Source organism: Gopherus evgoodei, chromosome 1, assembly GCF_007399415.2.
Source record: "Gopherus evgoodei ecotype Sinaloan lineage chromosome 1, rGopEvg1_v1.p, whole genome shotgun sequence".
NCBI classification, from domain to species: domain Eukaryota; kingdom Metazoa; phylum Chordata; order Testudines; family Testudinidae; genus Gopherus; species Gopherus evgoodei.
In genome coordinates this window covers 204,650,011-204,675,682 of record NC_044322.1, presented here as the reverse complement: position 1 = coordinate 204,675,682, position 25,672 = coordinate 204,650,011, and the positions used below count along the sequence as shown (strand labels likewise).

The 25,672-nt window shown below is 45.4% G+C and overlaps 1 protein-coding gene across 1 annotated transcript in view; it reads left to right on the top strand.

The window, feature by feature from the left end:
• LOC115644361 (coagulation factor V-like) overlaps nucleotides 1-4,993 on the top strand; it is a 67,361-nt gene extending 62,368 nt beyond the window's left edge. The window contains exons 22-25 of the mRNA XM_030548591.1: nucleotides 515-659; nucleotides 2,437-2,585; nucleotides 3,456-3,638; nucleotides 4,482-4,993. Of these exons, the coding sequence (XP_030404451.1) occupies nucleotides 515-659; nucleotides 2,437-2,585; nucleotides 3,456-3,638; nucleotides 4,482-4,628 (624 nt within the window). The 3' untranslated portion in view covers nucleotides 4,629-4,993. The remainder of the gene's footprint in view (nucleotides 1-514; nucleotides 660-2,436; nucleotides 2,586-3,455; nucleotides 3,639-4,481) is intronic.
• Nucleotides 4,994-25,672: the final 20,679 nt, after the last annotated feature.

The window sequence follows — 25,672 nt, the reverse complement described above, 5'->3', positions numbered from 1 at the left end:
TGTGCAATGTAGTTAGCTCAGCCTATGCCACACTGTAAATGCTGAATTCTTCCAGCGACCTCTTGGAGAGGAGAATTAACTACCCTGATGGAAAACCCCTTCCAGCGACAAAGGAAGGGTGAATGCTACAGCACTACAGCGGTATAGCCCCAGCACGCTACACCTGTGGCTGCAGTAGTGTAACCATACCCACAGTGTCATGGTGTTTGTATGATAGGTCTTAATGCATGTTAGGTCTCTACTGGTCTTAGTTGTCTGTCTATTAATATCCTAATAAGGGTCTGTACTGGACTTAATATACTGGGTCCCTGGTTTAGCCTCTGGAGGCTATAGTAAGGCAAAGCTAAGGATGATGTGTTTTTAGGTTTTGCTATAATGTGAGTAGCCACATTGAAATTGCATAAGTAAAGACTTAATCTCATGACACAGGGTTTGCAGGACCAAGCTTGTAATTGCTTTGAATTAATAGCATTGTCTTTTCTGAAATCTTAATTGCTTTTTTCTGTTTTACTAGTTGTTTGAAGGTAATTCAGATGCCCATGGGATAAAAGACAACCATATTGATCCACCTATCATTGCTAGGTATATTAGGGTTTATCCAACTGACTCCTACAACAGGCCTACTCTTCGCATGGAACTCCTGGGCTGCGAAGTCGAAGGTGAGCAATGAGAACTCACTGGTATTTGTTTCCCCCCCACCCCTTAGAAAAATACACTCAACCTTTTTTTTTTTTGGGCCAGGATTTAAGAACATAAAGAATGGCCCTACTCGGTCAATCCAATTGCCAGGATCACCTATTGAGCCCTTTTTAAAAATTGGCATCACATTAACTATCCTCCAGTCATCTGGTACAGATACTGGTTTAAATGATAGGTTACAAACTACAGTTAGTAGTTCTGCAATTTCACATTTGAGTTCCTTCAGAACTCTGGGGTGAATGCCATCTGGTCCTGGTGACTTATTGCTGTTTAATTTATCAATTTGTTCCAAAACCTCCTCTAATGATACCTCAATCTGGGACGGTTCCTCAGATCTGTCACCTACAAAGGGTGGGTCAGGTTTGGGAATCTCCCTCACATCCTCAGCCATGAAGAGAGATCCAAAGAATTCATTTAGTTCCTCCACAATGGCCTTATCATCTTTGAGTGCTCCTTTAGCACCTCGATCATCCAGTGGCCTCACTGGTTGTTTAGCAGGCTTCTTGCTTCTGATGTACTTAAAAAAAATTTGCTATTACTTTTTGAGTCTTTAGCTAACTGTTTCTCAAATTCTTTTTTGGCATTGCAAATTGTATTTTTACACTTCATTTGCCAGTATTTATGCTCTTTTCTATTTTCCTCACTAGGATTTAACTTCTACTTTTTAAAGGATGCCTTTTTGACTCTCATTGCTTCTTTTACTTTGTTTGGCCATGGTGGCTCTTTTTTGGTTCTCTTATTATGTTTTTTAATTTGGGGTATACATTTATGTTGAGCCTCTATTATGTGTCCTTTAAAAGGTTTCCATGCAGCTTGCAGGGATTTTACTTTTGGTGCTGTACCTTTTAATTTATTTTTTGTGTAGTTCCCTTTTCTGAAATTAAATGCTACAGTGTTGGGCCGCTGTGGTGTTTTTCCTGCCACAGGGATATTACATTTAATTATATTATAGTCACTATTACCAAGCGGTCCAGCTATATTCACCTCTTGGACCAGATCCTGTGCTCCACTTAGGACTAAATCAAGAATTGCCTCTCCTCTGGTGGGTCTCAAGAAACGTTATCTCTGCATCCCATCCTGAGGTGACATGTACCCAGTCAATATGGGGATAATTGAAATTCCCCATTATTATTTTCAAAAGCAACTCATGATTTTTGGCGCCTAACATGAGACCCCTCAAAGGGTCCTGATTTTCAAACAGAGCTCTGCCCGCCCTCTGAAAATTGGGTTTCTCAAGTTGGACATCCAAAAATCACAAGATGCTTCTGAAATCCTTGGCCTTAATGAATTTAGGGTGCGATTTTTAAAAGCATCTAAGTACCCAACTCCCATTCAAAGCCATTGGAAGTTAGAGGTCTTTTCCCGTTCAGTGCTTTTGAAAAGCCCACTCTTAGTACTGGTGTTTGTATTTGGATTGACAGCTCTGGCTTTTCTCTGTTTATCTACAGAACAGGCACTGCCACTCTCTTCTGCCACTCCCTGAGCAGTTAGAATTTAGAGAGCACTTCACAACTTCAGAGTGCATTACTCATTTAAACTAATGAATGCTCACAACAACCCTGCATTACCCTCCCCTTAAAGATGGGGAAACTGAGGCACATGGGAGTTTACAATTACTTGAGCAAGGCCACATAGCAAGTCAGTGACAGAAACGGGCGTTCCTAGTTGGTTGCTTATTCCTCTAGTCCGCTGCTGCTCAAGAGATGAAATGGAGACCTACTGCTATTCTCTTTACAGGTTGCTCTCTGCCACTGGGAATGGAAAATGGGGAGATCAAGAATGCTCAGATTACAGCTTCTTCCTATAAGAAATCCTGGTATAGCTCATGGGAGCCTTCCCTCGCGCGTCTCAATCAGGAAGGGAGGGTGAATGCCTGGCAAGCGAAGGTAACAAGCAAACAAAAGAAAAAAACTGCTAAGTCAAAGCTGCTGCCGTTACCGATGTGCTGCTGCTCTGGTGTGTGTCTCTGCCTGCTCTATGTGCCCCCTCCACACTGTGCTCTGGTTTGTTCTATCCAGTCCTCCTGTGAAAAGCCTGCTTAGCTCCCTTCCAGTGGGAGGTTTGTGACATGCTCACAAATAGTTTTTTTTTCTTTAAAGAAAGAACATTTGCTAATTTCATAATGTGATGTGGAAAGCAATGAAACTATGTGGAGACTGGCAGCAGGCCCAGCATGCTCAACTTGATGGGCCTGCCCTTTCAGCCCTTACTCATGGGAGTGGGCTCTTCAGACTCAGTGGATGAGTAAGCGCTGAAGGTTGGTGGCCTGTGAGCCAAATTCATCTGTTGCAGTTCTGTTGGCTTTACTGTTGATCATCAGTACTGCCTAGTGACTAGAGCATTGGAGTGAGACTCAGGAGGCCTGGGTTCTATAACCAGCTCTGTCACTGGCTTCCTGGGTGACCTTGAGCAAGTCTGTTTCCCTGTCTGTCTCAGTTTCTCTATCTGTAAAATGGGAATGATGATGATACATTATAAAGCGCTTTGAGATCGATTGATGAGAAGTGCTATATAAGAGCTACGTTAATTCACCAGGGATGAATTTGTATTGCTTTTCATTCTGCGTTGGCGATGGAAGTGAATGCTGAATGGAGGGTCAGCGTGTATCATCTGCAGTGATTAAACTGATGTGTGGCCAGCAGAGAACACTGGATGTCTTCATACAGCTTTTACTGTCATTGAGCAAAGTTTCTGGTTGGGCTAGTATTGGCACAAACATGCATTTGCTCACACATTACTCTTTGTATTGATTGTAGTCAAACAACAACCAGCAGTGGCTGCAGATTGATCTCCTCAAAGCAAAGAAGATAACCGCTATCACAACCCAGGGTTGCAAGTCCATGTCTACGGAGCAGTTTGTGAAAACCTATGTCATCCTTTACAGTGATGAAGGCACAGAATGGAAACCTTATATGGATGACTCCACTTCAGTGGGAAAGGTACCATTTTAAACTCAGAGAATTCTGTCCATTTCTGAATCCCGAGCACTTTGTCCTACTTCTCCAGGCCCAAATGAGGGACAGCCCCAGAATGAAGGACATAAAAAATTGTTCCTGCAGTTGAATTTAAAATGCTGGTGGAGTGGTTCTTCTCTTATAGAGGACTCTAGAACTTCCCTTTCATGGCTCTTTATTTCTGATATAAGTAATTTTCAACAATGAAAGGGAGGGGATGCTAAATTTGTGTGGAATGCCGTTGAACCTGGGATGAAATCTGTGGCATGCCTTTTACAGAGGAACATGTCAAAGGAATGCACAGAATGTGTACACGGAAGCCTCTGCCAAACTTCACTGGAAGATATTTTTTACTTTAATATTTTTAAGTGAATTTAGTGCTGGTGGAAGGTCCCAGATTGACAGAGCTGAGACCTCCCTACATCCACGCAGCAGGTACAGCACTTAACGAAATCCCCCAAGCCACCTTGATGGATGTGCTTCAATCCTGACCTGCAGGGACCACATCTAGGGATAAGAAAGGAGGGATTTGTCAGTCCCCAGCCAAAATACAGGGGCCAGTTAGCACCAATTGTGGTGATGGTTTCTGTGATGTAGACAGAAAAAGGGAGCACGAAATCATTTCACACAGACCACAGTTTGGATTTGTCTGGATCTGAAGCAGTGACCTAGAAGAGGAAGGCTGTATATACACCACTGGAGTGATCCAGTCCAGCTCCCTGTCCCCTGACGCAGCAACTCTGAAGCACTTAGATTAAAAATGCAGCTGCTTTTTTTTTAAGGTAATCATTTTTTCCCCCACTAATTCATTGTTTTGTTTACTTTCAGGTATTTGTGGGGAATGAGAACAGCAGCGGACAGGTCAAGCATTTCTTAAATCCACCCATATTTTCCAGGTTCATCTGCATTGTTCCTAAAACCTGGAATCGAAGCATTTGTCTTCGGGTAGAGCTCTTCGGCTGTGATCCTTCTTAGGTGCTGGACATACAGAGTATACATGAACAATGGATTCCCAAGTCTGGGAGCCTTACATCTTTCAGCAGTCACTATGCAGAACTATGTCTTTTTAAACTCTTGGAGTAGTCATATTTAGTCCTTCTGAAGTGCCTTTCCTCCAAGAATCTTAGTGTTTTGCCAATGTGAATTAAAAGAGAGATTTCATTTGCAGATATTTCATTCATATAAATGAACATTAAGGATACAACTGCACAGCAACTGGGAGGGTGCTTCCCCGAGCACGTGGGTAGACACATGCTTGCTCCCAGGGTCAGATCCAGGCACCAGCTAAGGAAGTAGGTGCTTGGGGTGGCCAGTAGAAAGGGGTGGCACTCTGTCCGCTATTCGGGTGGCACATCCGGGTCTTCGAGAATTTGGCGGCAGGTCCCCCTCTTCCTCTTTGAACTGCTGCCAAAGTCCTGCTCTGCTAATCGGCTTTTTTTTTTTCCCCACCGCTTGGGGCGGCAGAAAACCTGGAGCTGGTGCTGCTTGCTCCACTCAAGCTTGCGTGCTCCAGCAGCAGTGTGAGTGGCAGCTTTGGCTGGCCAACCATGTATGGATGCAGAGGTGGGATTGTTCTCAGGTGGCTAGCCCAAGCCGCCATAGCCATACTGCTATTTTTAGCACACAGGCTGGAGCAGAGCTAGCACATGTCTGTTTACCTTCATCGTCCCAGCTGCTGTGCAGACCCACTCTTAAAAAGAGAAAGTAACAAACATCAAATCCACAAAGCATGCAACTTTGACATGCCCCTTTTTATGGGAATCTGTGCACCTGAATGCATTCCCTCCATTTCTCTATCACTGTCTTCTTCCCCCACTCACCCACAACAGTCTGTTCTTCTTTTGTCCTGGTCCTGACCTAATTTTAGATTAGATCTCCTGAGAGCAGGGACCTTGGGCTTAGTCCTGAGCCCAGATTTGCTCTCTTTGTAGCCATCTCAATAGCCTCTTTCCATGGAAATCTGTAGGGTACTCCACATCTGTTGTCTGTTGAAAAATCAGAGCATCCGTATGACATGCTTTTGTCATGAAAATACTTAATAATTGAGCAGCTACACTTTATACCAGCTCCAGATTCGGGGTGAGCTCCTATTGTCACATTTTGTAGAGCCCAAGGTGATGGTATGGATTACTGCATGGCAAGGGCCACACTTCTCTTGCCAGACACGGTTGGGGAAAAAAAGCACTTTTGGCCACACAGCTTCTACCTGGGTATCCAGAAATGCCCTGAGATTTAACAAGGCTGCTTCATGAGGAACCTGTCTCAAGAACATAAGAATGTTCATACTGGGTCAGACCAAAGGTCCATCTAGCCCAGTATCCTGTCTTCCAATAGTGGCCAATGCCAGGTGCCCCAGAGGGAATGAACAGAACAGGCAATCATCAGGTGATCCATCCCATCATCCATTCCCAGCTTCCGAAAACAGAGGCTAGGGACACCAACCCTGCCCATCCTGGCTAATAGCCATTGATGGACCTATCCTCCATGAATTTATCTAGTTCTTTTTTGAGCCCTGTTAGTCTTGAACTTTACAACATCCTCTGGCAAAGAGTTCCACAGGTTGACTGTGTGTTGTGTGAATAAATACTTCCTTCTGTTTGTTTTAAACCTGCTGCCTGTTAATTTCATTTGGTGACTCCTCGTTTTTGTGTTATGAGGAGTAAATAACACTTCTTTATTTACTTTCTCCACACCAGTCATGATTTTAGAGACCTCTATCATACTCCCCCTTAGTCATCTCTTTTCCAAGCTGAAAAGTCCCAGTCTTCTTAATCTCTCCTCATACAGAAGCTGTTCCATACCCCTAATCATTTTTTGTTGCCCTTTTCTGACCTTTTCCAATTCCAATACATCTTTTTAGAGAGGAGCAACCACATCTGCACACAAGATTCAAAATGTGGGCATACATATCATGGATTTATATAGAGGCAATTTGCTATTTTCTGTCTTATCATCTATCCCTTTCTTAATGATTCCTAACATTCTGTTTGCTTTTTTGACTGCCGCTGCACAGTGAGTGGATGTTTTTGAGAGAACTATCCACAATGATTCCCAGATCCTTCTTGAATAGCAATAGCTAATTTAGACCACATCATTTTATATCCGAGGGTAGCCATGTTAGTCTGTATCCACAAAAACAGCGAGGAGTCCGGTGTCACCTTAAAGACTAACAGATTTATTTGGGCATAAGCTTTCCTGAGTAAAAAACCCACTTCTTCAGATGCATGAGTGAAAATTACAGATGCAGTCATTGTTATACACTGAGCCCACGTCCAGACTAACCCGCGGCATCAGCGGGTTAAAATCGATTGCTCGGGGATCGATATATCGCGTCTAGTCTGGACGCAATGTATCGATCCCCGAGCGCGCTTACATCGATTCCGGAACTCCATCAACCCGAACGGAGTTCCGGAATCGACACGGAGAGCCGCGGACATCGATGCAGCGCCGTCCAGACGGGTGAGTACCTCGATTTTAGAAATTCGACTTCAGCTACGTTATTCCCGTAGCTGAAGTTGCGTATCTAAAATCGATTGTAATACCTAGTCTGGACGTGGCCGAAGAGATGAGCGTTACCTTACAAGTGGAGAACCAGCATTGACAGAGTCAATTCAGTCAGAGTGGATGTAGTCCACTCCCAATAATTGATGAGGAGGTGACAATACCAAGAGAGGGATAATTGTTTTTGTAGTGAGCCAGCCACTCCCAATCTCTATTCAAGCCCAAATTAATGGTGTTAAATTTGCAAATGAATTGTAGTTCTGCAGTTTCTCTTTGAAGTCTGTTTTTGAAGTTTTTTTGTTGAAGTATGGCTACTTTTAAATCTGTTATAGAATGTCCAGGGAGACTGAAGTGTTCTCCTGCTGCCTTATGTATGTTACCATTTACTACAAAAGCAAGAGATGAGTGTTATGGAGACATAGAGCTAGGTATCACCAGTGTATTAGAGACAATGTTGACCATGTCTCCTTACTAACCCTCCCAGAAGCCTCCTCATATGCACATTAAATAGAAGCAAAGCTGAGAAAGCCCTGGGGCACTTTGCATGACATAACCTTAAGCAATACAGCACTGCAGGGGGAATTTTAGGTAGGCAGAACATAATTAGGTAAATTTGGCCAGGACACTAGGCCAGGAAGCAGAGTGAACTAAATTCAAGTTGAGACAGATTATTAAGCATTTTGATATCCTGAAAAATCTTCTTTTGAACCCTCTCTTCTGGCGTTCAAACAACTCCTTACCCTTAGCAAGCTCATCATGAGAAGGAAATTCCCCACAGACTAGGATACATCAACTCAGAGGGGCACTAGGCCCTGCCTGCGCAACAGATGTAAAACCTGTAGATGTATATCCACTACTACAATGATCGGCACCCCCTCAACAAACCTTTCAAGGTCCATGGGTCCCACACATGCTTATCAACATACGTGGTGCCCCTCATACAGTGCATCAAATGCCCCAATAACAACTGTGTGGATGAAACCAGACAATCACTATGCTCTCAAATGAACTCACACAGAACAATGACAAAAGACACAAACATCACATCACCTGTGGTGAACACTTTTCACAAAGCGATCACTCTATAGCTGATCTTTCAATACTTAAGTTGCACAATACCTTCAAAACCCTGGGCTTAACATAGATACTGGTTTTATGGCGCATTGCAACAATTTGTGACACACCTCACTACCTGCTCTCCTTAATTGCCCATTTCAAATACTTTATGCATAACAATCTAGCCCAGGGATCGGTAGCATTTCAGATGTGGTGTGCCTAGTCTTCATTTATTCACTCTAACTTAAGGTTTCACTCGCCAGTAATACATTTTAATGTTTTTAGAAGGTATCTTTCTATAAGTCTATAATATATAACTAAACTAGTGTTGTATGTAAAGTAAATAAGGTTTTTAAAATGTTTAAGAAGCTTCATTTACAATTAAATTCAAATGCAGAGCCCCCCAAACTGGTGGCCAGGACCCGGGCAGTGTGAGTGCCACTGAAAATCAGCTCGGATGCCTCCTTTGGCACACGTGCCATAGGTTGCCTACCCCTGATCTAGCTCCTAACTTCTCATTCTTTTCAAGTGACCACCTCCAACATGTGTTACCCCTTCTGCTTAACAATCTGTTCTAACTTCTGTTTAGCTCAGACCCTCTGTTCCCTTCCCCCGACCTGACAAGGAGCTCTGTGTAACTCGCAGGCTTGCACCTTCCACCAGCAGAAGTTGATCCAATAAAGAGCTATTACCTCACCCACATTGTCTTTCTGTTTATAGTTCATTTCACTTTTTTAGCTGAGTTTTGTTGTGTACTGGTTCACAACAGTGCACAGGACGCTTTAAATACAAAAATCTCTTTGTAATGACAACTTATAGAGAGATGTTTCAGGAGAACATGTCTGCACATGTGAGATTTTGTTGTAAATCCTTGCTGTAAACCACAGACCTAAACTTGACAGCCTCCCCTTTAGTGTGCCTCTCAATGAACCCAGAAGCAGTTCATGAACTGGGTAAGATGCAAGTTACAACTATGTTGTTGTCCCTCTTGCAGCGTTGTGCTTTCATATGAGTTATTCAGGTTTCATGCTAACTAAGAACATCCCCTAGGGGTGATTGCACCCTAGATGTCAGACAAGAAATGCCGCTTAGTTACTAAGAGCAGAGGACAAGACGGAACCAGGATGGGCTGATGTGATTTTGCCTTCCAATAGGCCTGCAGCAATTTCTGAGAATTGTTTAAAACCATGTGAGTGGTGATCAAGCTCTGCCAAGTTCTGTGCTGACCTAGTTCAACATCTCACACAGCGAACACTTAAGATGAAATTCACCCTGATGTGCAGGGTCACCTGATGGCCTTCTGCTGCACTGAAGCCTTATGTCAGGTGCTCGTGGGGTAGCACGGGGAAGTTTTGGCAGCCCCTGCGCTTGCGTGGGGGAGGGTGGAAGGGGGAGTGTGGAGGTTTCTCCAGGGCCGGGGCAAGGATGTTTCTCACCCTAGGCGAAACTTCCACCTTGCACCCCTGCCCTGAGGTGCCCCCCACCCCACGGCAGTTCCCCCCCTCCGCCCTGAAGAGCCCCCCTTGCAGCAGCTCCCCACCCTCTGCCCTGAGGCACCCCCCCCGCCCCAGCTCACCCCTGCTCCACACACAAGCACGAGCACTCGGAGCACGCCGTCGCTGCTTCACTTCTCCCGCCTCCCAGGCTTGCAGCACCAATCAGCTTAGGAGCCGCAAGCTGGAAAGCGGCAGAAGTGAAGCAGCCACAGCGTGCTCGGGGAGGAAGCGGGGCAGGAGTGAGCTGGGGCAGGGCGTTCCCTACATGCCGTGCCTCCCCCCTTGCTGCATGCGGGCCTCCCTGCAGCCCCCTGCCCCAGCTCCCTCCGCCTAAATGCCGGCAGTGACCGGGGCCGCCAAAGATTCGGCCGCCACAGTTGCTGTCGAAGAAAATGATACCCCCCAAATCCCAGTGCTCTAGGCGACTGCCTAGGTCGCCTAAATGGTTGCACCAGCCCTTGGTTTCTCTGTGCAGCCACATAGCCCAGCACAGAGGTGAGATGGGGATGGGGCCATGGGATCCAACATCTATGTAGATGCATTTGAGAGGGCCTGGCATAGTAGCAAGTGGGGGAGCGCTACACTGCATTCACTAGGCTTCAGGCTTGGAGGTAGATTTTTCCCTCCCTAAGTCTGTGACCTTCCCTACCCAATTATTTGCACTATATATGGGTGAAGTGAATTTCACATTTGAAATTCAAGGACCTGGTTGTTTTTTCCAATAAGTCCACTCAACTCCCCATGACCTCAGTGTGAAGTACATGGGTGTAATTGAGATCACAACTGAGCCCTACACTCTTAAAGGGTTACGGCCTGGATACTGAATACCCTTGGATTTCCACCTGTACTGAAGTTCTTATCTTCAAAATCACATCCATTTACACTTGGCAACTTTCCTCCCATTTTCATGTTGAACCAGGTGATGTATCCTGTCATATCCTCTCTATGTTGTATTTGTTTATATAAAATATTACTCACAAGGATATGCTCAGGAGATTACCTGCATACACTTTAGGTGGATCCCAACAGACAGCATCACACATTCATTATGCTGGCTTGGTGTGACAGCCAGGATTCATATGACACAATGTAGAAACAGTCTCCCTGGTAAACCTCATGCTACATGTTACAATGTTGGGAAAGGGTTTGTCAAGGCTGATTCCCTACTCTGGCTCTTTGAGTGCAGAAGGTGGGGGGCTAGCAAAGATTCTAAAAATTAATACTGGCCACTCCAGGCTTGTATTAAACTCCCAACATTACACCTTCTCTCTGACCTTGGATGGGTAAATGCTGTGACCACCAAAGTGCCCAAAAAACCCCCAAAAAACAACTCTTTGGACCCAGGAAGGCGAACTTGGGAATTCCTCCCTGTTGGGTACACTCAAGCCCTTTCACTCCTTCTCCCCCCTGCCCCAAGGGGGGGAAAAAGCAAGAAAGAAAACAAGGGAATCAGCTGTTGCCACCAGCTAATTAAACAACATATACACAAACCTCTTTGGACACAAAAACCCAATCCTGTTCTTAAAAAAGGTAAATTTTATTAAAAACAAAAAGAAAGAAATACTTTTGGAACTTAGGCTATTACTAGATTTAAAAAGAGCAAATATAAATAATAAGCATCAAGAATGGTTTTCTTGAGGTCCAGCTTTGTGGTTACAAGGAAAACAAAAAAGCATTTGGGGGTTAGCACAGCAGAGTCCACAAGCCTTACAGAAATAAAAGAGAGAAACCTAATCACATCTTCCTAGCCATTCTCTGATCTACTTACATATCTGAGGTTTTGGATAAGTAATTCCTAGGTATGATTTGATGATTTTCATACCTGGTTTAAAGCTTCTTACAGCATTGATGCTCTGTGTCTTCTCACAGAACAACAGACAGACAAAGCAAAAGTTTTTTCCCAATTTTAAAAAGTTCTAGCTCTCCCATTGGCTCTTATGGACAGGTTCCCACTCCCTTCCTTTTACTTGTTGGCTTTTTTGACCCGTTACAGGTAAAGTAAGTAGAGAACAGCTGTTAACAGAGATTTTGTAGCTAACTGGCCTGCTGGGTGTCCACAAAAGGGAGTCCCTCCTCCCACCACTTCATTTATTATGGAGTTCATTTGTGCAGAGCTACTACATCCACGGAAATACAGACGCTCCCTGATTTACACAAGCATTCCGTTCCAGAACGCCTTGCGTAACTCACATTTTGCGTAAGTTGGAAATGTATCTCTGATCGTTACGCAAAAACACCAAACCAAAACAAAACAAAAAAACCAGCCTATTTCTAGCTAAGTAACTTTTTTCTGTAGCTCGGATTTGCATACGGCAGGTTTACATAACTCGGGGAGCATAATAGTGTAATAGTGTTCAGTGCTCATAATAGGATCAACCGACAGAGCAGTCAAATTTCTGACTGAAAAATTAGTAAATACATGTGAAAAGTGGGGACTTCTCTCCATTGTCACAAGATTGTTTCTATTTTCCAGCCGGAAAAAAGGATAAAAAAACAAAAGTGAGAATATTGTGTTTTCCCTACTTTCAGACACTTTTTAACCTTTACCCTCCTTTTTCCAGGGGAAAGAAGGAAAAAAATTAAAAAGGGGGAAAAATACAGTGGGAACAAAAATCCAGAAAACTGATGATGTAATGGTTCTAACCTGATAGATAAACCTGTAACTAAATTAAAGTGGTTTGGTAGGTGGACTGTCTGTAGACCCAGGCAGAATGGGAATTCAACTTCTCACCATCCTCCTCATACAGCTTCAATTACTCTTCTGAATTCATCTCTCACTCCTAATAAAACCTTCTGTCCCTCCCTTTCTTTGGATCAATTTTACTTCCCATTCTCAAATGTTCCCCAAAATTTCAGTACCTTTAAGTCTATTGTGTGCAAAGTAACAATATATTGTATTAAAGAGTGCTGAGAAAAATTACTGTCAATGAGGCTGCTATGGTGGGATTTGAATCATGTACAGGAAATGTCAGTGCTGATCAGAGGAGCATTAACTTCCTGTGGCTGGCTTGGGAGGGGAATGTACTAGGCCAAATGCCTGCCTAGTGTTAGGGTCACAGAGGATCTCCTCCTGGATCCACCTCCTCCTAGTATAGAGGGTCTCAGTTGTATCTATTTCACTAGTCCCTCCTACATTGGACCTCCCAGAGGCCCCTTCAGAGGGTGAGGGATCCATAGCTCTGGAGGGGCAGTCTGGGGTGGCCGGAAAAGAGGGAGCTGCATATAGTCCCCTCCAAAATCCTGCAGAAAAGCTGGCAGCCAGATGATGTAGTATGGGGCTTAATTAACTCTTCAACAGGCCCCTACATTCTAGTCAAACCCCCCTAAAGGGGAGCACTGGGGAACAGCAGCTGAGTGGATCCCTTGTAGTCTGGCTTCAATGAAGTAACCCAGTGAGGGTGCTGTGAAGAGCAGCAGGTGTTATCAGTGGTGGCACAGGTCCTGTGGGATGTGTGATAGAACTGCTATTCAGTTGCTGGGTAAGGGTGCGAGGCTCACAAAGTTCAAATTCCTACCTCCAGTCTGCTGATTTCTGTATGAGGAGATGATCCTAGCCAGCACCTAGATCCTCAACCCTTCCTCATTCCAGCAGGCCAGCCCTCTATGCCACCTACTACTCAGACCATGTGTACAGGGTGCAGAGAGGGTATTTATGGCTTTGTGACAGTGAGGACACATTTTTGTTCATTTCTCATATTACGGCTCATGCTTCAGTCACAATTTCAGTTTATTTCACACTGATGAGGCTTAAGAGATCAAAGGTTTCTTAAAAACAGAGAGGATAAGTGCCTATTGTGGGAACCTGGGAGTTCATTCTATCTATTTGGGCTTGAGTGAATTATTCCAAATTAAAGAATGGCCTGGTGAAAAGGGATCGGTCCCTCCTTGTTCCCATGTCTCATACACTGGAACAAAGGGACGCAATGATATCGAGGGGCAGTAGAAAAAAATTCTACTGAAAAAAATTCTGCCGCTCACAGAGGACGGACAGCCTGCAAAAATCACTGCCATAGGAGGATGTGGATGTTGACAAAATGTTTGGCTTGGCACTATGAAGAGCTGGCTAATATTATGACACCAATAACTTTTGCAGCTATGCAAGTTAAGATATAATGATGGAGAGGGTGAGAAAAAAACATGGTTCTAGGCATAAGAAAATAACTTATTACAGGAGTCATCAAGATACAGTAGGTGCATTATGGAGGTTTATTCTGCTACTTCCCTTTCACGTGTCAGGTATTAACCAGTGGTGAGCTCCAGCCAGTTCGCACCAGTTCACAGGAACCGGTTGTTAAATTTAGAAGCCTTTTTAGAACCGGTTGTTCCAGGACAACCGGTTCTAAAAAAGTTTTTAAATTTAACAAAGGCTTGGGAAGCTGTCCACCCGGCCCCAGCTCACCTCCCCTGAACTCTCTGCCCCCCTTCCTCTCCCCCTCCCCTGATTCCCCCAAATCAAATGTTCGCAGGAAGCCTGAAACAAGCAGCAGGCAGGTAAGACGGGTGGGGGGGGGATGGCACGTGCGGTCCAGTCTGGCTCCACCTGAGCGGCTCCCCTTGGCCCCGGCCGAGCGCCCCAGCCTGCTCCCAGCCAAGCACCTGCGGCGCCGGCGCCGGTGCCCGTGCCGGCCAAGTGGCTCTGGCCTGACCCGGCCCAGGGAGTCGGGCCCCATGGCGCCAGTCGCGGTCCCGGTGGAGTGGACCAAGTCACAGCCCCAGGCAGTTTGATAAGGGGGCAAGGAGCAGGGAGGCGGTGTTCGGTAGGTTGTGGGGGGGTGGCCAGGGGTTGGGGCAGTCAGAGGGCAGGGAACAGGAGGATTGAATGGCGGCAAGGGTCCCAGGGGGCAGTCAGGAAGGAGCAGGGGTTGGATGAGGTGGTGGGGAGCAGTCAGGGATAGAGAGAAGGGGGGTTGGATGGGGCAGGGGTCCCGGGGGGACCATCAAGAATGAGAGGAGGGGTTGGATGGGGCGGCAGGGGCCAGTCAGGGGACAGGGAGGGTGGTGGATGGGTCAGGGGGTCCCTGAAGGAGGTGTCAAGGAACATGTGAGGTTGGATGGGGCATGACCTCTGGGGGGGGGGGTGAGATGAGGAGGTGGGAACCTGTTGTTAATATTTTGGCAGCTCATCACTGGTATTAACCCTAGCTAGAAGCAGAATACTTGATTGCATGGATGAATGGTACGACTCAGTCTGGTAAATCCTATTAAATCATCCTATTGCATTGCAGCTCCCTCTTTGGGGAACAAAGCATGGATGAAAGGTAACAAAGCATGGGAGCTGCAGCAATGCAGGTGTGAGCTAGCAAGCAGAGCACAAGGGGAGATGGAGAAAACAGGGAGTTCCTCCTATGCTGCAGGATGGATCTGAACTGAGAGCAGAGAACCGCAAATTATCTAGGAAATATGTATAAATTGTATAGAATGTATATATTTTATAGAATAGCTCCAATCAGAGCTTAGAATTAATTGTTCTCTTTCCTCCTTTCCTCTCTCTCTGAAATATTATTTCATGTTAACATTATTTCATTCTCTGTATAATATTTTCTTGTTCTAATAAGATAGTGAGGAGCTATTTTTACTGAATTTGAGGAATGCTGCCAGCTCTGATCTTGCCTGGGGGGGAAAAAGTGCTGGAACCCACCCTCTGAAGTTCAGGTTGCGCCCTGCTGGAAAAGAACGAGGACACAATGGAAGATAAAAGATCCCTTTGTTGAAGCCTTGTGACTCAGGGCAGGTCTATATTAGAAGCTCAAGCTGGCTGCTGTGGTGCATCTGATGAAGACGCTCTATGCTGACAGGAGACGGAGAGAGAGCTCTCCCATCAGCATATTAAAACCACCTCTATGAGCGGTGGTAACTATCACATTGACTCTTAGGCAGGGCCAGTGCAAGGAAGTTTCGCGCCCTAGGCGAAACTTCCACCTTGCACCCACCCCAGCTAACCCCGCCCTCCCCACGGCAGTTAACTCAGCCCACCCCCGCGAAACCCCCCCCCCGCAGCAGCACCCGGGGAGCACCTCCCCACCGTGACAGCTAACCCCTCTCCCCCCTGGCAACTAACCCTGCCTGGGGAGACTTCCCCTCTTTCCCCCATGGCAGCTAACCCTGCCTGGGGAGACTTCCCCACCCTTCCCCCATGGCAGCTAACCCTGCCTGGGGAGACTTCCCCCCTTCCCCCTGGCAGCTAACCCTGCCTGGGAGACCTCCTCCCGCAGAAGCTAATCCTGCCTGAGTAGCCTGCCCCAGCTCACCTCGGCTCTGCCTCCTCCGCTGCTCTAATTCTCCTCCCTGACCAGGGTTGCGGCGCTGATTGGAGGAGATTTAGAGCGGGGCTGTGTGCTCAGCGGAGGAGGCAGAGCGGAGGTGAGCTGGGGCAGGGAGTTGTTCCCCTGTGCGTCCCCCCCTCGTTACTGCGGAAAGCCCTTCCCGCGTGTCCCCCACCCATCTCACCTCCACTCCACCTGCTCGCCTGAGGGGGCTTTTAGGCGCCCCTAACCACTAGGCGCCCTAGGCGGCCGCCTAGTTTGCCTAAATGGTTGCACTGGGCCTGCTCTTAGGTTGGTATAACTTACATCACTTGTGCGTGGCTGAGTCACACCCCTGAATGACAAAGTATACTGACATAACTCATAGTGTAAACAAGCGCTAAGCCTTAAGGAAAGAGAGGGAGTGGGGGAACTCCTGAAGGTGATTCCTAATTGGAGTTGAGCAATGGCTGTATATCTGGTATATGGTGTTGTGTTTTCCTGGGGCATAGGAATAGAAGTGCCAAATTCATTTGATTCCATGCCATTTTAAATTATATTTCATGGCCAGGGATACATTTGGAAATTATTACATCCTAGGGGGTGTGATTTTTTTGTGTTTGTTTTTGAACAAACAGCTTTCACAACATACAAGATCTTTAAACATAAAACGGGACAGCTACTGTCTAAAATTTACCTATGAATCACCAAAATATCCTGAGCACAAAATGACTCCATAGTCAGGAGTTTTTTAAACCTTCTGCAGACTTTGTGCATTTTAAGTGCTCAAATACACTTGTTTTCCTTTAGCTTTCCTTAAAATTCTTGCCGAGCCTGAGGGCCGTCTTCTGTCTTCTCTTTTTGTCTGCTTCATGGCAATATCAATTAACCTGACCTTATTTATCTTCTTTTATACAACACCTATGTCTGACCTGTTTGCCTGCACCATTTGCCCATGACAACTGCCAGATCCATAAAATCTTAGCCTCTTCATTCGCTAGAGCACTTGCAATTCGCTGGTCAAAGTACCGCAGGATGAGTTTAAATCTGTACTTGCCACATAGTCTCCATTGCAGACTCTTTGCAACCTCCATGTGTCTGTTCATATGTTCTCTCCCAATCAGGCCCCTGGAGGTGATCAGCACATGATGCACCATCTCTTCCTTTTTGGAACAATTCTGTAGTTCTCTTGGTCAATTTTGTTTCAAAATTTAAGCTTTGACAAATTTTCTGTGCTCACAATGAGGCTCTCTGTCTTTTCTTTGAGGTTTCCTTCTAGAAGCCATGAGTTTGTTAATCTTTCATCACTGATTGGTTACACTGCTCTACAGCCAAAATGCTTCTGAAATAAATGTAGTCCAACTTTACTAATTCTGGGTCACTGAGAACGAAAATGATGCTTAAAATTGTTGATTGGCTCTAGTTTTCAAGATATGCTATTGAGTCAGTATATATGACCCTTGACTTGGGGATGGCGGAGGATAAGTGAGTTATAAAGGGAAGGGATCTCAATTTAAACCAGAAATGACTAAAATACATCTTTGACTGGATCTATGAATAAATCTATGACTGGGTTTGGACAGTACTTGCTTTTTAGGCAAAACAATGAATGATGCAATCTGAAGCTGGTATTGCATCATACATGATATGAATTGCACCATGTTATTCCTAGAAGTCATGGATGATGCAATCATAACGAAGCTTGCATCACTCTGCTGAACAAATTGCCCTATATCAGCTCTAGAAATCATACAGTGTTATGCTCTCTTATTTGTCAGTGTTTGATTTTGCAAAAGGACACATTTCTGTTTAGCCAAAGTGAGCAGAGATGCCTCATACTTGTGTGAACAGATAACTTCTGCTATGTTTGTGGTGAAGTGACTTTTGCATCACAAAAGCACAGTATAACCACTATGGTTAAGAAAGCCTATCACTTTTATTTTGGCTGCAAAATTGAAGATGAGGACAAGAGGTGGGCCCCACACATATGCTGCAACACTTGTGCAACAAATCTTCGCCAGTGGTTGAACAGGAAAAGGAAATCTATGCCTTTTGCAGTGCCAATGATTTGGAGAGAGTCAACAGATCATACCAGCAACTGTTACTTCTGCATGGTGCCTCCAGTTGGGAAAGGTATGTCAAAGAAGAAAAAGTGGACTGTGCATTATCCAAACATTCCATCAGCTATACGCCCAGTACCCCATGGAGAAGGACTGCCGGTTCCTGATGCACCAGAATCATTCTCACTTGAGTCAGATGAGGAAGCGGAACAGGATGAAACTTCTGGTCCTGAACCATCAATGTCACAGGACCCACATTTTCTCCCATCCTCCTCCTCTGAACCATACCTCATAACACAAGGTGAACTGAATGACCTTGTCAGGGATTTGGAACTACCCAAGAGTAAGGCAGAGCTGTTGGGCTCCAGACTACAGCAGTGGAATCTCCTGGCAGGCTATCAGGGCAAATGGAGCCCATCAATGCTTGCAGACTATTGCTGGACAGTGACAAGAGATGCTCCATTTAATGAATACAAGAGACAAGCCAAGAAGCACCGAGTAGACACTGAATAGGACTCAACTATGTACATAATAGTTTTTTGCCTTTTGTTTCATAATAAATTTTATTTATATAACCCTTTTGCTGATTTTTAAAGTGTTACATAAACAGGACAGGTGAAATATTATCATGTAAAGCAACCATAAACACATGAAAAGACCTAGGTTTACAATTTATGATTAAAACTCTACTATTTACACAATATACATAGACATAAAATGTAAAAACTTAAATATCTTAGAAACAGTAGCCAATCAGTTGTTTTAATTGTCATATTTGAATTCAGCACATCAAAATACATAATAAATATCACATTTTATCTCTGAAGCAGACGACTTCTCAAAAATTGTAGACCAGTGTTATTAATTATAAATAATAATTATTATTTATATTATATTAGCACCTAGGAGCCCCAGTCATGGACCAGAACCCCATTTTGCTAGGTGCTGTACACAGAACAAACACACAGTCCCTGCCCCAAGGAGCTTACAACCTAGGTATAAGACATGAGATAGCAGATAGATATACACAGGTATGAGCATACAAGGAAACAAATGAGATAATGTTGGTCAGCATGACAGGCAGTGGTCTCTGCACACCAGCAACCTAAATAGTCCCCTTAGTCCACAACTTTTAAGGGTCGAATCCAATCTTTATATAGCAATTAAACTTTTAGTTATTATAATTATTTGCAACAACTTATTGTCATGATCCACATCACTCCAGGGGCAAATATGTCCACCTTTAGGATGGCCACTGTGAAAGCAGAATGAATTATATTGTAAAAATAAGAGTGGATTAAAGAAATGTTGTATGTACCTTTAAGCAGAAATAAGAAATGTTGAAATACAGGTGACAGGAAAAGAAACATTAGGCATAAACAATCGTGCTAATGGTGAAACATTAACAGGAGATGGTAATAGTTAGTAAGGAAATAAGATATGCATGTGTAACCCTTCTGCCCCTCTGAGTTGGCAGCAACAAGGGCCGGGTTCAGTATCCAGGGGTTCCGTTTCAGTAACACAATGCATAAGTAATCAATGCGGCATCCCATTGGAGAAACACCACAAACAGGTTTATAACACAAACCATAAACAAAAACCCACCTCCAAGTACATTTGGCACTGTCCTTTTTCCCCTTAGGGTTTTAAGTCCAATCACCCCAAAGTCCAACAACCCAAAAGTCTCTGGTCAATGCCACCCCAGAGTTCGAGAGTTTATCTGTAGAGGTCCCTCCCCACAGCCTGTGTAGAAAGAGGCACCTTATGTGGTCCGGGGCCAACTGCCCTGCCTCTCTGTGGGTTCTGCTTCCGCCTTCTCCATGAACTGCTCCGCTTTACCAGCTGCTCCACTCTGCTCCTCCAGCCATCCTCACAAACTGCTCCGCTCCACCAGCTGCTCTGCTCCATGAGCTGCTCCAGTTCTGCCTGCAAACTGCTCAGCTCCGCTCGCTCTGTGGGCCGCTCCACCCGTCCCACAGCTACTCCGCTCTGCCAGCCGCTCTGCTCCACCAGCTGTCCCGTGATCTGCTCCAGCCATCCCCACAAACTGCTCTACTCCACCAGCTGCTCTGTTCCACAGTATAGCTTCAGGCTCCCTCACTAGTTAGCACAGTACTCAGTGCTCTCAGCTCAGTAATTTCAGCTCTTTAGTGATTTCAACTCTTAGTGATCTCAGCTCTTAGTGGGGAAGCCCCAGTGCTAGTGCACCATTAGCCCAAAGTGAGTTCAGCTCAGTAACCTGTATCTAGAGTCTTGAGGGAATAAAAAAAATCAACTCTGACATTCCACAGTGGAGAGAGGAGAGGGTGGAACTGGTGCTTCTGGCTCCACAAGGCGACTGCATCACCAGGCACAGATACCTGTCCCCAGCCTCTCTCAATTCACTGGGTTTTGGAACCCATGTCCCTTGTCTAGCAAGTACCACCCAACTGAGGTTGAGTCATTTCTGTCACAAAGCAGTCCCACAGCTCGGCAGCCTGGGATGGGGTAGTCGTGCCTATGCAAATACACTCTCTGAAATTCTTTCCACCAGATGTCAAGGTAGAGCTCATCCTGACTCTGCTTACACACGTCTAGCCCAGGTAAATTTATCAGATTCTGCTTCCTTTGTTATCTTGTTAAGTTCTTGCCCTTTTATCTGTATAAATAAGATAGTTTGTGTCTTGCATGGTGCTCACGTTATCTGAGTGTTATTAGCAGAGGGCTGTGCTAATAAAACAGAGTGGTCTGACAAACTGTGAGTCCTGAGTCTAACTTTGACACCACTATCTCTGGACAGTTATTCCTCCGTCCCCATTCTCTTTCCTGTTTTTCAGCCTCTTCTCTATCCTTGTAGCTCACCTTCTTTCTTCCTGCTACTTTCCCTTCTGTTAGTAATTTCCTGTTTCCACACTGTGGGCTTCATTCCCACTTTCTATCGCAACTGACCTGCTAAAATAACCCGCAATGACATAGTCAATGCTGACACTGAAGTGTCATTACTATGCTTCAGAGTAACACACCCAATAAGATTAATGAGGTGCAAGTAGTTCAGACACTCAGACTGCCTCCAGAATCAGGAGAACACCACCACATCATTGGTTTACACTCAGGTCACATTTGAAAGGCTAGTTTTGTAATCACGAGGCCTAGAAACTTACTTTAAAAACACCCCAAAACCATGCCATCAAGGCCACAAAAATACATCAGATTGGCTAGATTTGACCCCCAGATTAGGTGTTTGACATCAATAATGCCTGATATTGTTCTGGATGTGCAGTAATTGCCCTAACAAGTTCTTTGTAACAATTACTGCACAACATGGCTGCTGTACTGTGTTGCCATGCTGACAACTCACCAATCTACCTCTCTACACCATACTTGTCTCCTTCTGTCCTAACTAAAATCTCAGCCTCTGTCTCTATGACATCGTCTCGTGGATGTCCAGATAACAGCTTAAACAGAACTCCTAATTATCCGCCCCCCCAGCTCTCCCTCTGCCCTCCTTTCTTGATCACTAGGGACAACACCACTGTCCTCCCTGTCATTCAGGCCCGTAATCTGGGTGCCCAGCCCTTTCTCTAGATCCTCACATCCAGACTGTGTCAAAATGTGGCTGATTCTTTCTCTGCATAACATCTCTAAGACATGGCCTCTCCTATTTACCCAAACAGCTAAAACTCATCTAGGCTCTCATCATCTCACTTCTTGATTACAATAGCCTCTTCTTTGACCTTGACAAATTCAGTTTCGCCCTGCTCATATCCATTCAGAATGATGCTACAAAGATCATTCTCCTAGCTCATCACGTGGGCCCTGTTACCCCTTTCTTTGCATCCCTCCACTGGCTCCCCCTTTTCTATTGAAACATAAGCTGTTTGTCTGCACTTTCAAGGACTTTCACACTCTATTCCCACCCAACCCACCGATCATATCTCATATGTTATCGAGATGTCAGCTCTTGCTTCAGCTCTGCCAATGATGACAGCTTCCATCACCCACTTGTTCAAATTTCAAATAAGCACCTTTGTGCTTTCTCCCATGCTGCCCCTCCCACTTGGAAGGAACTCCCTGTAAACCTCCACAAAGCTACCTCATTATCCTCTTGCAAATCCCTGTTTAAAACTCTTCTCTGCAAGGTCACCCACAAAAGTCGTGACAATAGTTAGGCTGCTGGTATGCTGGGACCACTGTCCATCATGTTGAACAGTATTGTCTCATTGTTCCCTTGTGCTCCCCCAACTATTGTCTCTTATCTTATACTTAGCTTGTAGTCTCTTTGGCACTATCTTTTTGTTTTGTGTTCATACAGCATCTAGCACAATGGGGTCATGGGCCTGGTAGGCACTACCACAATATAACTAATAAACAATAATATAAGTAAATATTGCAGTGCACAAAATATCGCAGTGCACAATACTGGTGGTGCAAAGACTTTATACTGTATGCTGCCAGTGAATGGAGCACATTGCATGTAATTGTACAGCTCATTGTTAGCAAGTGATGATATTACACCGAGTGCTGCTAGTGAGGATTGGGGTATTTCACTGCAAATTGCCACTGGTGCAGCTAGTAATCCAGTTTTATACTGAACAATCCTCTTTTTTATCTGTTTTGTGCCCTGTCTGCTACTGAGACAAAACAGAGTGTGGCTTTGTCTGGTACTGGATGGGGAATGCCATTTTGAACAATCCTCTTCTCTGTCCCTGTTGGCATGACCTTGTGCTCATGGTACATATAAGGTCATGCTGGAAGGGCATGGAGGTGTTGGTGTCACTAGGTAGAGATCTCCTTGCTTAAGGCCTATGTAAACCAAAGTACCTCCATGTTAGAAGCCTTTGTGTTAGCCTCACTAAACTTTTGTAACCTTTTGTACTAAAATGCTAACTGTAACTTTCTGTACTAATGTGCTAACTGTAACCACCTGTGTTATAAGCTAACTGCTAAACAATAAGACTGTAGTTAGCAGGGCCGGTTAATACTAAATACTGCTAATACTAACTAAAATAGACAAAAAGCAGATGTAATGGCCAAGGCCATGTGCATGAGAAAGCAGCCCACACAATAAATAGCATAAGAAGAAAGATACAAGATGGGGGGTATAAATACTAGTGCCCCGCCTGCGTGCGGTGTGCAGGATTTGAGATTGTATTCTCCCTTGCACCTTATTTGAGCTCAAATAAATTTGTGTTTTGCTTCTCCACCCTGGTGTGTTCATTGGCACTACGCACTCTGGGCAACGAACCCCGCTGTTGCTTGCCTCTGGCACTTTGTGTCGGCAACAGTTCTTGGCGTCCCTCGGTGGGCCAGAGGCTGAAATTGGCCTTTCCCAGATCCCTCCTGGCGGTCGACGGATTGCAGCGACAACCGAAGCCCAGCCGCACCGGTGACTTCATCGGGGGCCTCGGCGGAGACGCGATCTGGCTGATCTCAGAAGGCACAACGGTGCAACACATTTGAATAGTGGAGAAGCAGTTGTGGGCGACGGTGTGGAACTGGTTCCAGGCGACGGTGAGGAACCGGTCCGTTGGATAAGGTAGAAAAAGTCCGGTTGTCTGGACTCTCTCTGTTAGGACCTGGGGATGCCCAGCGTCTTCCTGTGACATGGGGTGGGGACAGAGCAAGGTGGGGAAGGCACGGTGTACCCCCCCAGAATGCATTCTAGAAAATTGGAAGGTGTTTGGATTGGATCCGTTAACCAAGAATAGGTTACAAAGGTTTTGTACAGTAGACTGGCCTCAGTATCAGTTGGAGGGTCAGGAAAAATGGCCACCTGAAGGATCAGTAAATTACAGTACGATCCTTTAATTACTGTTGTTTTGCCAGCGAACAGGTAAATAAAATGAACATATGTATGCACAGTTGTTTATGATGTTAAAAAATAGGTCAGATCTCTTGCTAAGGTGCAATGTAACCCCGACTGTAAGGTATAATGCAACCCCGAAAGGATCGGTAGTAACTAATGTTAGTTTCCTGAACTCCTCCCCCGTTGTAATGGCAGAGCCGGTGTCCCCTTTGGCTACAACACTCCCACCATATGGAGAAAAGGTGCCCTCAGCCCCAGAGATTGCTCCCCCAGTGGGAGTCTATCCGCTGCTTACCGAGGCCCGGATATCCTGCCAAGCAGCGCAGGACCGTGTGGCAGAAACTCTGCAAGTGTACAACCATGTTCCTTTTGATCCCATGGCCCTAGCAGCCTTTAAAGCACAGGCTGGAGAATTCTCCACACACCCAAGCCGTTTTATCTCAGGCCATGTCTACATCTAAAATTTTGCAGCGCTGGTTGTTACAGCTGTATTAGTACAGCTGTATAGGGCCAGCGCTGCAGAGTGGCCACACTTACAGCAACCAGCGCTGCAAGTGGTGTTAGATGTGGCCACACTGCAGCGCTGTTGGGCGGCTTCAAGGGGGGTTCCGGGAACGCGAGAGCAAACCGGGAAAGGAGACCAGCTTCGCCACGGTTTGCTCTCGCGTTCCCGGAGCCACCCAGCAAACCGCAGGGAAGGAGACCTGCTTGCTCGGGGTTCCGTGAACGAGAGAGCAAACCGGGAAAGGAGACCAGCTTCGCCGCGGTTTGCTCTCGCGTTCCCGGAGCCACCCAGCAAACCGCAGGGAAGGAGACCTGCTTGCTCGGGGTTCCGGGAACGAGAGAGCAAACCGGGAAAGGAGACCAGCTTGATTACCAGAGGCTTCCTCCTTCCACGGAGGTCAAGAAAAGCGCTGGTAAGTGTCTACATTGGATTACCAGCGCTGGATCACCAGCGCTGGATCCTCTACACCCGAGACAAAACGGGAGTACGGCCAGCGCTGCAAACAGGGAGTTGCAGCGCTGGTGGTGCCCTGCAGATGTGTACACCTTCAAAGTTGCAGCGCTGTAACTCCCTCACCAGCGCTGCAACTTTCTGATGTAGACAAGCCCTCAGTCTTTGAGGGATGCCTAGTAAGTCACAAGCCCGACTGGGATGATTGTCAGGTCCTGTTAAGAACTTTACTTTCTAAGGTTGACCGGAACCAGGTACTGGCAAAAGCTAGGGAGGAGGCAGAGCGAAGACATAAGGCAGACAAGGAACATGTCCCCGAACCAAAAGATCAAGTTCCCTTTAGAAACCCCCAGTGGGACCCTAATAATCTGCAGGATTTTGCCCGCCTATCTGCTTATAAGAATTTGCTCTTATATGGTCTCTGGCACTTGGTGGTTAAACACAATAACTGGGCCAAGCCCTATGAAATTGTGCAAGAGCCAAAGAAAACTCTGGTTGCCTTTTTGCAGCACATTCGAGACACTATTCGGCGGAATACTAGTGCAGACCCCAATAATCAGGCAACTGAAGCAATAATAAAGGGCATTTTTCTCAGCCATGCAGCTTTTAATATTAATGAAAAATTACAAAAAAAAATTTTAATGGGCATAACTATGGCACAAATTTTAAAAATTGCAAATAAGGCTTATAGCCTTAAAAAAAAAAAAAGCAAATAAAAATAATGGTAGCACCAGTGCAGGCCGGCACTAAAAAAAAAAAAAATAAAAAAAAAATAAGGGGCCGTGGACGTCCTGGCTCACAAGAAAAACGTCTGGGTCCCAATCAGTGTGCTATCTGTCTGCAAAAGGGACATCAAAAAAATGAATGCCCCGAAAGGAAAGGTACCCGAATAATGGCGGCAAAAAATAATAAATAGGGGTGTCA